The sequence below is a fragment of the Gopherus evgoodei genome, chromosome 11, assembly GCF_007399415.2.
Source record: "Gopherus evgoodei ecotype Sinaloan lineage chromosome 11, rGopEvg1_v1.p, whole genome shotgun sequence".
In the NCBI taxonomy this organism is placed as follows: Eukaryota; Metazoa; Chordata; order Testudines; family Testudinidae; genus Gopherus; species Gopherus evgoodei.
In genome coordinates this window covers 52922288-52937485 of record NC_044332.1, presented here as the reverse complement: position 1 = coordinate 52937485, position 15198 = coordinate 52922288, and the positions used below count along the sequence as shown (strand labels likewise).

The 15198-nt window shown below is 37.7% G+C and overlaps 1 protein-coding gene across 26 annotated transcripts in view; it reads right to left on the bottom strand.

Annotated features, from left to right (window-relative positions):
- NEB (nebulin) overlaps positions 1 to 4626 on the bottom strand; it is a 194936-nt gene extending 190310 nt beyond the window's left edge. For 25 of the 26 annotated variants that reach the window (XM_030579866.1, XM_030579881.1, XM_030579874.1 and 22 more), the window contains exons 1-3: positions 4562 to 4626; positions 3166 to 3236; positions 735 to 779 (exon numbers count right to left, since the gene is read on the bottom strand). In XM_030579866.1, the coding sequence (XP_030435726.1) occupies positions 735 to 779; positions 3166 to 3201 (81 nt within the window). In that variant the 5' untranslated portion in view covers positions 3202 to 3236; positions 4562 to 4626. Of the gene's footprint in view, positions 1 to 734; positions 780 to 3165; positions 3237 to 4408; positions 4428 to 4561 lie in introns of those variants that run through there. The other variant, XM_030579867.1, reaches the window with a different exon arrangement.
- Positions 4627 to 15198: the final 10572 nt, after the last annotated feature.

The window sequence follows — 15198 nt, the reverse complement described above, 5'->3', positions numbered from 1 at the left end:
ACATGGCCTTTTTTTGGCAGGGGTAGTCCTCAATTAGTTACTCAGTAAAAGTTCCTATTTTGTCAATGGGCATTTTACTGGAACAAGGATTCAAGACAGATTTTGTGACAGGACTCTCTGTTCAAAAGGAAACACTTTACCCACAGAATAAAACTGTAAGACTGTGCATCTTGATAGCTGCAAACTATGAGGAGTATTTCACCTGGAAAAAGCCTGGAGTTGGAATATCCATATGAATGGCCTAACTGCAATTTCAAATTACTTTTATAACTTCCTGAGGGCACTACATCGCAATAACTGAAACAGGAAAAACATGGAAACAATCACTTTGCTTGTGACTAAGGTCAAACAAAACAAATAAGAATAGAACTGACGTGTAAATAAAATAGATTTCAGAAGGAATCTTTCTGTACTTGTCTTCAGAATAGCTGAAATACATCAGGTATATTAGAGTATACACTAGCCCATGTTTCCTGTCATGTAATCCATGGCCCAACTTTGAGAGACACTGAATGCACTTATCTGAAGATGCTTATCCCCTCCCCAGATCAGGACCTTGTAAATTAAATAGAAGTCCCTTGAGCAGTAATCTTCACCTATTTCAGCTCATATTTATGCAGTCAGAATGGTGAAATAATCCTCAAAACACAGAATGGTTTATTATGCATTTGGTGCTTTCCATTAACAACAACACATACAATTTGCTCCACATGCAATCTCATACAATCTTTTACCTCCATTGGTTCACCTTCCTCAATGACAGTCTCTTCAGTGTAATACTATAAACAGAGGACAAACCTCATCATTTCTCAAGGTCATGCAGCACAGCAAAATGCCTTCCTTATCTCTTTGAAGCAATAACAAACACAGCTTTTAACCCAATTTTGGGGGAATGTAGCTGTGGTTCAGACATGCTGGAGCGTCTTTTCCATCCGTGGCAGAGTTCTGAGGATCCGCTCATTTTTAATAATAATAATTATTGGCAGTTTGCAAACAAATTAAAATTCTTGTCAGGTAAAGATTATTCATAATCATGGCCATTTTACAGAGACAGTGAGATTAAATGACTTGCACAAAGCAACAGAGAGAGTCAGTATCAAAGAAACCAGGGTTTCCCAAAAGCCTGGAGGACGGTCACTATAATCAAACTTCACAACAGCCCTCTCCATTTTACTGTACCCATTTATACAGATGGGAAAACTGAGATAGACTGGGCCAGAGCCTGAACTGCTCTGAACCTCTAACATTTCATTGAAGTCAATGGAGAAGAAAAGATGAAGATGGAAATTTTCAAAAAAAATCACCTAACAATCATTGACTTCCAGTATTAGTTAAGTGACCATCTGCCATTTTTGCCTCTGAAAATCTCATGCACAGTGATTTTCCCCAAGGTCACACAGCACATCAGTATGCACCTGATCCAAAGGCCTTTTCAGGCCCTAAAAGATCAGGCCCTAAAAGAACTCTGATTAAAATTCAGCCTTTCTAGGGCCTCAGTACTTTGCTCAAATAACTAGAACAAAGTACCTCTCATGCGGCCTAATATCTGGTTATGTTTTCGAGTAGTTCCCTTCAGTGCCAGTGTAGTGTATCTGACTCACTTTTCCCAAAGTTTCTAGATACTTATCAGTGAAATACTATTTGGTTTGTGATCAACTGCATTCTTTGCAAATCACAAATGGCTACAATATCCAATGTAGACTAGTACATCCAGAAGTAGGAGAAATATCCCTTAAATGAAATATCCAGTATACTCTGAGACCTCTGTGTGAGTAAAAGAATATTCACTTATTCCAGCAATAATTTTCCTCTCTCTTTAAACACAAATATCTGGCACAAGTTGATTACACAGATTTCAATCATGTGATTTATATAAAACTAGGGTTATAGATTTAATGATTTTGGAAAGGGCTGAGCTGCTTCAAAATGATACCAAATGCCATTTGTTGCTGTTTTATTTATAACTTCTCCCCTGTGACTATCTCAGGAGGAAGCTAATAAAGCAGAACCATCTGAGGCTGTCCTAGAGATGTGGTTATAGATAGGCATACATTTTTTAAAAAACAAAGAAGGAAATGGAGCTGTCTGGGAAAACATTGTCACATCACGCAAATTTTTAAAAAAAGGAAATTGACACCTTATCAAAAATAAAATAAATAATTATCAGCCTAGAAAAGAAGATAATTATGGAAGTGGGAATGACTACAGTATAACTGGTGGTACAATTAACACTGATATTATTAGTCACTGCATACAAGGTGAATCACAGATAATATAGGAAATCATAACAATTTGGAGAAATAGTTCCTTTTAGAGCTAGATTCCAAAATACATCTATAGGGACTGTACTAACAGTGACATATATTTCCTCAGACATATGATGTAGATATGTAACTAACTGAATTAGCACATCTGCGTCTGACGATCAGAAACATACAGTGTTCAGCACTGAAGGCTCAACCTTTCCATCCTGGCTCAGATGAGAAATCCATAGGATTTCTTGTGCAGATCAGAGTTGTAAAATTGGTCACTAAAATAAACACTATGGTTTTTCCCCCTCAGAGGACACTATGGAAGCCATTCTAATTGCCCTTATGTATTTTAACAGAATAAACATTGTTTAATAACTAAGAGCAGGTTTATTAATACAGTGTAACCATCTTATAGCAAAGTCATTTTTTCACTGACATTCACCCATGATAGTAGGCTGTTGTGCCCCTAGTTACTGGGGACTCCTCAAATCATGGCACTACAATGAGGTACAAAGCAATGAGCTTCAATGAGATCAAATTCAACCCTGCTGTAGCTCCATAGATTTTGGTGCTCTTACACCAGGGTTTAATTTGGCCTCAGATCTACACTGAATATTCATACTGTATTGACCATATAAGGCTCACAAAAGGCCCCCAATATGGAACTTTCATATTCCTTCCTTGCAATGGGTGGGAAAGTTCACAATCCATATTCAAATAGATACTGGAACAGCAGCCACAGAGGTTCTGTGGTATTGATGGCACTGTTCCCTCTAATGTACCTGCACACACACAAACTTGGGGAACAGTTTGCTTATGTATAGAGATGGACACAAGCTATGCATTTTCAAAACATTAATTTGTTACAAGTTCACAAACAAGTAACTCCATTGTTAAAATATTTTTCTCTTACCTCTATGACCTCCTCATACTCCTCATCGTCTGCCATTTTCACAGAGTATTCCTCTGCCTATTACCTATGCACTGGACATTTAACAGATGAAAATATAATATTAGCCCAAAGTATTCAAATATTATGAAACTATTAGTCAAGTCTATTATGTGTGTGTGTCACGGTGTAATAATTGCTAATACCAATACATTATTTTACTGGCAAGTCAGGAGCAGACCTTTAGCATGTGACTCACAAAAATTAAAGCCATCATGATCTAACTTTATTTCACTTTATTTCAGACTGCAGTGTTACTGGATTAAGTAACATGCTAATATCAGTTACAATTCAAGTTAAATATATGGAATTCAATGCTGACGTCCAACACATATTGAAGAACAAATCAGAGATGTGGTTATTTGTTAAAATATGTGCTTTTAATTTTCCCACTACAAAATTATCTGGAGAACTCTCCTTATCTATAATTTTTATATAGTCCATTATTTTATTTCATCTCTTGTTTGGATGGAGTTTTCCTTGGTAAGTTATAATATAACAAGCAAAAAAAATGAAGAAAAATCTAGCATAATTATTTTTAAATGACCTTAAATTAATGAGGTTAAATTTCTCTCTTCCCACCATCAGCCTGTATGTATTCTCCGTTTCTTAGCTTTTGTAGCTTTTTTCTATTTTTTTCCTTCAAACCCAGAAAATACAGAAAACCATATCGTTTGGGTCAATATTTGAAATAAAGGTTATTGCTGCAAAATTTGGATGGATTAATTAATGGAATGTTTAAGTTATAGGCCTGTCAAAATTATAGCTTGCTACTAGACAATACATCCCTATTTCTAACGCTGGTGGTAGATGAAGGTTTGGAACAGCTGCTTTAGTCCAAAGATATCTGCCATGTAAGCTAATACTATGGAGTGGTTGGCTGGTTTCATTTAGCTAGCTAAACTGCAATTCCTTCTGAGGCAAGTGAAGACCAGTACTGCAGGTTAAATATAGGAACATACATTATTGTCCCTTTTTAATGCCAATACGTTGGGAAAAAAATTAGAATAAACCTATTTTGTTAAACCAAAGGGCTAACTCATAACAACAATTCACAAGTGGTATGTCTTGTGAACAACGCAGGCTAAAGCTCAGTCTAAGCACAAACATCAGTGGTACATATATGTACTTAAATATAGGGAACATCTATCCAAACCCCATGTTTTATATCCTCCAGTCATAGGTCCAAGGATTTCTCTTCACTTACTGTGTTTGCAGCCACTCAGGGTCCTTTTCATGACTTCTTGCTTAGGCAAAATACCTATTGACTTGCATGGGTAAATAATGAACAGAGCCCTCAAAAAGCTACAGAATAAGAAACTGCCCGATTGGCTCTAAAGAAAAAATTAAAACCGCTTACCAGCAATATTTTACAAACTTTCCTTAGCAGCAAAGCCTCTCCAACTCTTCCCTCCTGAGAAACACTGGGCAAAAGCAAGCCTGATGCATCAGATCCTAAATTATCATGTGGCCAGGCCAGCCAATGAGATTTAGACTTGCTCAAATTTCAGATGCTAAATATACCTAATGATCCTTTAGAAGAGCACCTGTTCAGCAAATCCACAAAGAAAAAGGGAGTTAATCACTTCTTTGGCTTTCAACTAAAACCAAAACATATCAGGGTTTTGACTAAACTGCTTTAGGATTTCTTCTGAAATGGATCTTGATTAAAAAAAAGATACATAAATTATTGTTGAATGCTGCAGATAAATATCGGTTAGTACTCAGATGGAAAATTCTTTTGTCTGAATGTGTAATGATAATGAATTTGCATTTATACAGCATATTTTACTCTGAGATGGGCCTGAACCAAAACCTCAGAATCCATATGACCCCTAACACTTTGAAGAAAGGTTAGATGTGGATTTGGACTTAGAGCTTAACTTCACAGCTCAGGGCCATCTCTATTTTCATCCATAACAATCCTAAAATGCCTAACAAACTTTACTCACAGCGCAAACAATATCTGTTAGTATTATTAAAGCTTATGGAATATCATACATAGGCACACACTGCTTTAGAAACAACCAATACGTGTTCATTGCAATGAGAAGCTTGCAATTTAATTCAGAAATATACAATGCTTATGGAAACAATACAGACATAAGATGATAATGGGGCATGCTTCTGTGCAGAAATTTTGGATGGTTAAGAAATAAAGTGTATTATGCATGGATTAAAATAATAGAAATGATAATGGAAAATTATCTAGTTCACTATCAGTGCAGGATTGTTTCCTATGTGAGATTTCTCGTGTTTTAACCAGTCTATTTTTAAAAGACCTAAAATGCCAGCGCTTCTATCACTTCACTTTAGATATTGTTTCACAATCAACAGATCTCACTGTCAGGAAGGTTTTCATGAAAGTCATTCTGAACTTCCTCTTCCTTATTTTCATCTAGAAATTCATATTTATAACCCCTTTTGCCATCCTTATTAACCCCCTACCTCCAAGGTATTTTTAGTCTTAAGTTGCTTGTATATAGTTATCATATGTGACCCATATATTTACTTCATCAGTCACTCCCTCCATCCCCTTCATCATATTTTTTCACTTCTTTGAACTCTTTCCACTTGGTTAATATCTTTCTGAGGTGCTCAGAAATGAATTCAATATTCCAGGTGGAGTCTCACTAGAGCTATATAAACCAGAATTATCACTTTCCTGCTCTATATTCTGATTCTTCTGTGCATACATCCCAAAATTATATCAGCCTTTTTTTCTCTGAAGTATTGATTTTAACTGATCTGCTACCTACCATCACTTCTAGGTCTTTTTCAGCATGACTGCTTTCTAGGTTTCTTTTTCATACTAAATGTTTCAGTTTTAGATTACTTTTCCCTAGATGCATTTGTAATAAGGGTGTGACACCCAGAGGTTCTGATAAGGGACTGTACTTTATTTCCTGGACCCAATCACCTGACTTGGGTCAGGGTTACAAAGGTTAAGAGCTCTGTCACATTACAGAAGTCTGTATTCACTGACTCCACTGGCTACTCTGACAGTAAATTTTCCAGACAGAATCTCATTTATTGTCGATGTTTGCACCCTATGTAAGTCTCTTTATGTCATTTCCCTCTCACCTCTACTCCTGCTAGTTTAGTAGCATATCATCTGCAAATTTCTTTATGCTACTGTTTAGCACAGCACATTAAGGTAGTTACTAAATAAGAGCAAAATGACACACATGCTGCAAGAATCACTTTGCCTGCCACTGAAATGCAACTATTTTGAGTGTGAAACAGGACATCTCTTTAACAGCACACAGAGTCTAGGACTGGAAGTGGACCATTCCATGGCCAGTTAAAATTTCAGGGGGAATTTAAGGAGCATAAAAATGTGATTACTTAAACTGGAATTTGGCCATATATTTACCATAAAGACCATAATTTCTAAGGGTGAAAAAACTTAGCACTTCCAGTTCACAGGGGACTGACAGCAAATCTTTTCCCAGTTTTAATTATCATGGTTTGCATACTATGGCCCCAAATTTCAAAAGCAAAGCTCTGCAAGAACCATCAGGATTAGTCTTATTTCTGGTCAAAACAATGAAAAACCATTGAATTTTGACTGATTTCCACTCATGTCCAAAATGGATCCCTTTTGCTCAAAACTCAACACACCTTTGCTTAGGTTTTGTGACGTCTCAGGCTGCATTGCAGAAGTTTACCACTGAGCTAATCTTGATGTTTCATTCGGATTTCTCTGGAATGTCAGAAGAGCAGTGATCAACATTATGTTCCAAACTGGAACATGAACAGTTGGGTGCAGTTTTTGGTTTGTTTGTTTGTTTGTTTTTTAAACAAGCACTTCACTGAGTTTCATCTTATTGGTAGAGCTGGCTGTGAATTTTCCATCACAATGTTTTTTCATCAAAAAATATGTTTTTCTCAAAATTAAAATTTTTCACAAGAAAATGTCAGTTTTGCTCCCATCAGGAAAATCTGAACAAAATATTTCATATCAGCCACTTCAACATTAAAGTGTGTCTGCCTGAGTTGTTGTGGTATTTTAGGTGTCTTGTGCCCTTCTGCCCCACCCCACTAGACTACATCTTCTACAATGCCCTGCAGCCTCCCATGTGGATGAACTTTTATAGTGCATCATGGAAGTTCCATGACTGCAGTGCATAAAGGGAGATATAGTCCAACCACGGGGCCTACCTCATAGAAGAGAATTGAGGGCATAAGGGAAACAACTGTAATATTGCTCCTAATAGACAATTTTTAATCAACTTTAGTTATTATTTGAGCTGATCTAGTTATACGAGTGTAGCAGCCTGTGTGGACTTTCTTATTCCCCTATAAGAGGTGCCTTTTGAGAGTTAAAGCAGCAAAGAATCCTGTGGCACCTTATAGACTAACAGACGTTTTGGAGCATGAGCTTTCGTGGGTGAATACCCACTTCCTCAGATGCATGTCATGCATCTGAGGAAGTGGGTATTCACCCACGAAAGCTCATGCTCCAAAACGTCTGTTAGTCTATAAGGTGCCACAGGATTCTTTGCTGCTTTTACAGATCCAGACTAACACGGCTACCCTCTGATTTTTGAGAGTTAGTTTATGTTATTTTAGAAAGGGTTTAAGCTGGAGTGAAAGGGCTCTCTTTGTCCAGTGTGGGAGTGTTCACATGAGGAGCTGAACCAGTGAGACTATATAGATTTAACTATACCAGTATAACTATACTGGTAAAACATTTTTACATAGAAAAACCGTTAATGGGACCAAGGGGGAAAAGCCATACTGTCATCTTCTGGGGATCTGGAACCCTGGAGTAGTGGAGGGGGTTTAATGCCTTCAATCCTTTAATGCCTTTTCAATCCTTGTGTAAGTAAGTGGTTGGAGTGAGATGAAGCAGGAATACACCTTACATGGGGCATACACCTGTACTGAGATGTTTAGTCTCTGTCCCATTGGTCTGGCCTTTCTCGGAGGCCTGGGTGTCAGTGGACAATGACCCTTTGCTTTAGTTTGCATTGATCAATACAAGGATCTGCCTGCCTAGGTTGTTATATTGCTGCCCATCCCATAGAATCTGAGCACATACCTAGATAAAAAATTACAACTGTGACATCTTTTCCCTACCTCTTGGTGAGGGATAGGCTTAGGGGACCATGTGTCTCTATGTGGGAAAGGTTGAGGTGTTTAATGCCTCTTTTGCTTCAGTATTCACTAAAACAGTTAATGGTGGCCAATTATTTAACACAATTAGTATTAATAAGGGGGAAGGAATGCAAGCCAAAACAGGGAAAGAACATGTTAAAAATATTTAAGTAAGTTAGATGTATAAGATAATAGGATCATAAGGAATAGCTAGCTTGGATTTGACAAGCACAAATCATGCCAAACCAACCTAATTTCCTTTTTAGACAGACTTACTGGCCTAGTGGATAGTGGAGGGCAGTAGACATGATATATCTTGATTTTAGTAAGGCTTTTGACATAGTCCCACGTGACGTTCTCATAAGCAAACTAGTGAAATTGGTCTAAATGATATTATAATAAATTGGGTGCACAACTGGTTGAAAGACAATACTCACCGAATAGTTACCAATGGTTCACTGTTAAACTGGGAGGCTATATCTAGTGAGGTGCCGCCAGAGCCAATCTTGGGTCTGGTTCTAGTTAACATTTTCATTAATGATTCGGATAATGGAGTAGAGGGTGAGTTTATAACATTTCTAGACAATACTCAACTGGGAGGGTTTGTGAGCACTTTGGCAGGCAGGATTAGGTTCAAAACAACCTTGACAAATTAAAGAATTGGTCTAAAATCAACAAGATGAAATTCAGTAAAGACAACAGCAAAGTATTACACTTAGGAAAGAAAAAATCAAATGTTCAGTTATAAAATGGGGGCTAGCTAGCTTGACGGTAGTACTTCTGAAAAGGATTTCGGGACTATAGTGGATCATAAATTAAATATGAATCAACAAAGTGATTCAGTGGCAAAAAAGCCATCATTCTGGGGTGTATTAACAGGAGTGTTGTATGTAAAGCATGGGAGGTAATTGTTCCACTCTACTTGGCGGGAAGGCCTCAGCTGGAGTACTTTGTCCATTTCTAGGCACCATATTTTAGGAAAGATGTGGACAAATTGGAAGAAGCCCAGAGGAGAATAACAAAAATTATAAAAAGGTTTAGAAAACCCTAACTATGAGAAAAGACAAAAAAAAACCTGGGTATGTTTAGTCTTGAGAGAGGAATATTGAGGGGGGACCCAATAACAGCTTTCAAATATGCTAAGGACTGTTATAAAGTAGAGAGTGATCAGTTGTTCTCCATGTCCGTTGGAGGTAGAACAAGAAGTAATGGGTTTAATATGCAGCCAGAGTGATTTAGGTCAGATATTAGAAAAAACTTTCTAAGTAAAAGGGTAGTTAAGCTCTGGAACAGGCTTCCAAGAGAGGCTGTGAAATCCCAATCACTGGAGATTTTTAAGAATAAGATGGACGTACACTGGTCATGTTCAGGCATATTTGGTCCTGCCTCAGCACAGGGGTCTGGGCTTGATGACCTCCTGAGGTCCCTTCCAGCACCACATTTTTATGATTCTTTGATCACTAGTTGCATTTTAAACTTGCTGCACATTAGCCTAATTCTCCATTCCCTTATGCTTCTTTTTATTCTGTTATAATTCCATTGATTTCAAGTTATATATTGGTAGAACTATAAGGAGTCAATGAGTAAGGCCAGATCCCATGACCTCGAACACAGGCTGCCCTCAGAGAGCAAGCAACATTGAACTGTGAGACTGCAATAGGGCACAAGATCTAGAAAAGAGGCTATTAAAGCTGAGGCCTTACTCCATCTATCCTTGCATCTGTATCTTTATCTGTGTGTTTAAAGGTTATCCAGGGAATCTGATGTAGCACGGATGTCTTCAATTTTCCTGGCCCTGGATCTTTGCAGGAGGAGCTGAGAGAGTCAGGTCTGCACATTGACTTCAGTGGGAGCTGTGCACAAGCAACTGACAAGATAATGGGCTTCCTAAATTTAGTCTCCTCCTGGACTTGAACACAGAGCCATGTCATTAAAGGGATATCTTTATTGGTGAAGGTCTGCAAACATCAATTTAACGCACACACACAAACCAACAAAAATATTTCCATCGATAATAATCAGAATTTACAGACAGGCAAAGAAAGAAAAATGTTGCTTTGGAACTTATTAGCATTTGAGTGAACGTTATTTACTTTGGATATTTTGACATGTGACATTGACAATTTGTGTTTTAAAGGTTATAAAGCTTTAACTTTTTGAATCTCAGCATCTATTGTCATTAAATAATTATTGTCTGACCCGCTACATTTTCCCTCAACTCTGAAAATTTAAATAGAAAAAAAATGTTTTAAACTCAGAATTTGGCACAACTATGGACATTTAAATCGATAAAAGAAAATGCTTAAAAATAAACAAAATTGTAAAAATAAAAATTAAATATTACCGTGCTTATTTTTATTATATTCAACTTTTATTTTACTCCACTTTTGATTCATTAAATTGTCTTGTTTATTTTATTTACCAAAGTCCAGATCTCTTTTTACTCTTCTCTCTCTGTTCTCTGCCAGCTGCACATGGAAGTTAAATCAGCAATCATTTTACAGTGGAAATTTTTGAAGGCAGGAACCCCACTTTTTTAACACTTATCCATTGTAAGGTGTCATGTACACTTACCACACTATTGGTCTGATTTCCAAGGAAGTGCTGATCACCTGCAAATCTCATTGAAGGCAGTGGAACTGCAGGTGAACATCAGCTTTGAAAAATCAGTTCACATAACTAAAATACATCTATTCCAGTACACACTCTGTGTAAATAGCCTACTTGTGTTGAGCTACTCCAGCTCATTTTCAAAGGATGTTTTAGCTGATGGGTATGTTTAGCCAAAGTCTCTCCTGGACTGTCCCAGCCCTCATGTCCCACCCCTTACAATCCTCTCTTGTACTATGGTCCAGGAATCCTGGAGAGAATTCTTCACATCCTATCCCTTACCTGCACAGTTGAGTCCTACTGAATTGTGGACTTTCACAGCCTTCACCTGGTTTGCAGGATTTAACCCTTAAAGAATTGAGGACCCTTGAGATTATTAATTAAAAACATTTTGTTTATCAAACAGTAACTAGTAGTAAAGCTGTCCTTGAACTGATGACATAACAGCATTACAATACTCCAGGTTTCAGAGTTATTATTGTACTTCTCCATTGGTTACAGGCACTTAATGTTTGGCTTGTGACTTATCATTTTTAGCCTTGTGCAATAATCACCTAGAAATGCACTGCTGGTCGTGTCTTATTGCTTAGATATGAACTATGACAAAATGCATTACAGAGTAAGCCATTCTGAGTCAGAGAGGCTACTGTTACCATGGATTGTTGCTTTAATGCCAAGAATTCTTCAGTAAAACAAGAATAAACTTTTTCATACAAATTTCTTGAAGTATTATTTGGAAATGTTTGTTGTGTTTATTATTGATCAAGGAATTTCTATCATGTTTTCTCATGGATAATGTGAGTAAATAAATGAGCAATGTCAATGAGTCAAACTCCAAAAACATTTCTGAGGACCTTGGATGCTGTTGAAGTAGTGCACAAGGGTTTCTCCTTCCATTCCTTAATTTCCATTCCCTAATATTAGCTTAGATCAGTCTAATCTGTCTGTCCATCCCCAAGCAGACATCCCCAGATATTGAGCAAGGTCACAGTCATTAAGAAACTAAGGATACTATTTAAATTAATTGCTAGATACGCAACTTTCCACATTTCTTTAACCTCTCTGTTACCAACAACTTGTGGATCCTTTGTCAAATCATTTTATTTTAAATAAAAAATTAGTCAAAGATGAGTCCTCTTCTCCCCCCTCAATCTTGCTGGTGCTGGTAGATCTCATCATCTCTGAAAATTGAGCCAACCATTTTGGCACCTAAATTCAGGCAACAAAGTTTGCAAACATTGGCTGAAATGACTTGATCAAGGCCTCAGAAGGACTAGGTATCAGACTCTGGGTCACAGCTCAAGAGTTCCCAGCACCAGACATGCACTCAAATTATTTGACCAGGCCCCATGTGAAATGACAACTAGCTGAAAAACCTACGCAATTTAGCCCATTTATAATTATACTATTGGGTAGTCAATATTCACTTGGGAACAACATACAGCAGCTTTACACCCAAAAGAGTGTTTTAACAGCATCCTGCAAAACAGTCAATTAAAATCATACTGCTACCTACATAGAACATCAGCTCTTGCTTAGTTCACTTGCTTCTGTTGCATGTCAATCTCACTCATCTTTGGCCCTGGTCCTGCCACTGACGCCACACAAGTAAACCCTTGAGTGTACATGGAACTCACTGACTTCAGTGGGAGTTTGTGTGGGTGCTAGGATCTACCCGAATGTCTACCTTGCACGGTCAAGGTCTTCGATTGCAAGCTCCTCTGGGCACAGATCTTCTCCTGTTATTTGCTAGCACATTTCAGATGCTATTAATAGGAAAATAATAATAATTAGGATTATTAGAACAGACATGAGTAGTAAATAACATTATAACCACAAAGCAATGTGACTTGAACGTAGAAATGAGGCTTTTTTGAAGACTTTCTATCATCTACACTGAGATAGCAACAAAAGCAGGACTAGATGGAAATCATTACGAAAGCAATATGGTTCTTCTGTCAGCTACATATATTGTAGCTACTCAGACAATTGGGTAGGAAAAGTATTCATACATTTGCAATCAGTTTCAGCCTCTGTTCATTTTCAAAAGAAAGGGGACCAAATCTTTAGTTAATCTCAGTCTTCAATTTAGGCCATTGGCTGTTGACGTCAGTAAGAATTTAGCCTAGCTGATAATGACTACAGGATTTACCCCAGGGGCTTGTGTTGGGAGGGGTGTTTCGGCCGGATGGTGCAGCGCTCACAGGGGGGTGTTGCGGTGGGATGGCGCTTTTTTTTTTTGCTTGGGGTGGCAAAAAAGTTAGAGCCGGCCCTGCCAGAGAGTGCAAATCTTTTTTTATTACCACAAAGCCAAGATGTATCCTCTTTCATTTTGCAAACTCCCTATGGAACTAATGTAGTTGTCAAGCACCAAACTGACTCTCAAAAAGACGTTTATGCTGAAATCAAACACAAGATAATAAGGTAAGAATATACCTACATTGCAGAAGTAATAAACTGATGGAAAAAGGACAGATCATATATGTTAATATCAATTGTGTCTATACAGTATCTTGAAGTCAAAGACAAAGGAGACAGGAAACCAAAAGACATAGGTAATATAATGCACACAATACAGGGTGACATAGATTAATACTGAATATGTATTGAGAAGTTATTCATTTTGCCTGTTGATAATAGAAACACATCAAAAGATCATTTACAAAGTTTTTCATGAGCACATGTCCTGGAGGATCAGTTTACTTCCCCACTGTGAAGATCTTTCTTACTGAATCAGACTTCAATTTAAAATACTCAGTACAATTTTATCCCCCCAAAAATGAGGAGTCCTTGTGACACCTTAGAGACTAAAATTTATTGGGGCATGCTCAGGTTTTCCAAACTGCCAGTCAACCAAGCTAAGGAGGAGATTTTTGGGGAGTTATTATTTTATTATATGTTAAGCTAGAGAGAGTACAAACACAAATGGACAGCATGTAATTCACCACATCAGAGAAAGATGGGGATGGCTTTTGGTTGAAAATTTAGAAACCGAAGTCTGTGTAAGTAATAAAATCACCCTGCTGCTTTCCATTACAGTAGGGTGTTTATCCTGCTTTTGTTGACCAATATTTCCCCCCGCGCTCCGCAATTGTTGTGCTTTGTCATAATCAATTGCTACTTCAGCTCCAGAGCTGTCTGCATTTATACACCCACATACTCACCCATAAAAGATTAAAAATATATCCAGGTATATTAACACATGTACCTGTGCATATAGGGAGGAATACATTATAGTCACAGATCCTCCTCACCAGCATCTCTCACCTGCTCTTCTAGTGTACACACATGCCCATGCCAAAATACACCTCATTATGGGCTCAATCCCGCAAGGGGCTGAGCACTCTGGCCCCAAATCAGCCATGCACTAAGCACGTGATTAAGCATCCAAATAGCCCCAGTGAAGCCAATGGACCCGCACAGGTGCTTAAAATGAAGCACATGCATAAGTACTTTAAAGTTAAGTTTAAGTGTATTTAACTGGATCTCCCAATCATCAAATGTTCGTGTTGCTGTAATTTCTGTGTTCAACATGTAAGCGTTGGCAGGGAAATACTTTTGAGCCTGCAACTTAATGGACGTAAACTTAGTTACACCATAGCAACCTGTGCAGCTTACATATGGACAGCCTGTTTTATTTCTAAATAAAAGTTGCCCATTTCTAAAAATGTGATTCTTTTCATAAATGAAAATCCAAAAAATCCTTTAACAAACAGAGGACCAAATCATAAGTTCCATTCACTGACTAAATTCCTATTGACTTGAACAGGATCAGGATTTGGCCCATTGTATATAAGCAAAACTGGACTGGGATTGTCAAAGGCAAATAAGTTGTCCAACTCCCATATATAAGCAGGTACACCAGAAGAGCAGGTGAGTTATGACAGTGAGGTATATCTCAGCCAATAATGTATTCCTCCCAGTTCATTGTGAGTGGGGCACCTAACAATCTTGGACTCTTCACTTTTAACTTTACCAGGTAGTGTCTCAAACAATATTCTTATGGAAGGATAGATCTGACATTGCTGACTTTTCCTTTTGCATGTTGTTGACTTTTCCTATTGCATCACAAGCAAAGAAACATCTGCACTAAATGACTGATTGTACATAATATACTGGTACAATGTTCAGTAATCCCTCATTACCTTGTATTTCTTCTCCATTCCAGGCTAGTAATTGCACATAGGTTTCCCATATAAAACAGGAATAGCAGGCACACTGTTCTGAGACCTCTTGAAGGACTTGCATTACAGTACCCTGCACCGCTACTTTATATCTCAATAG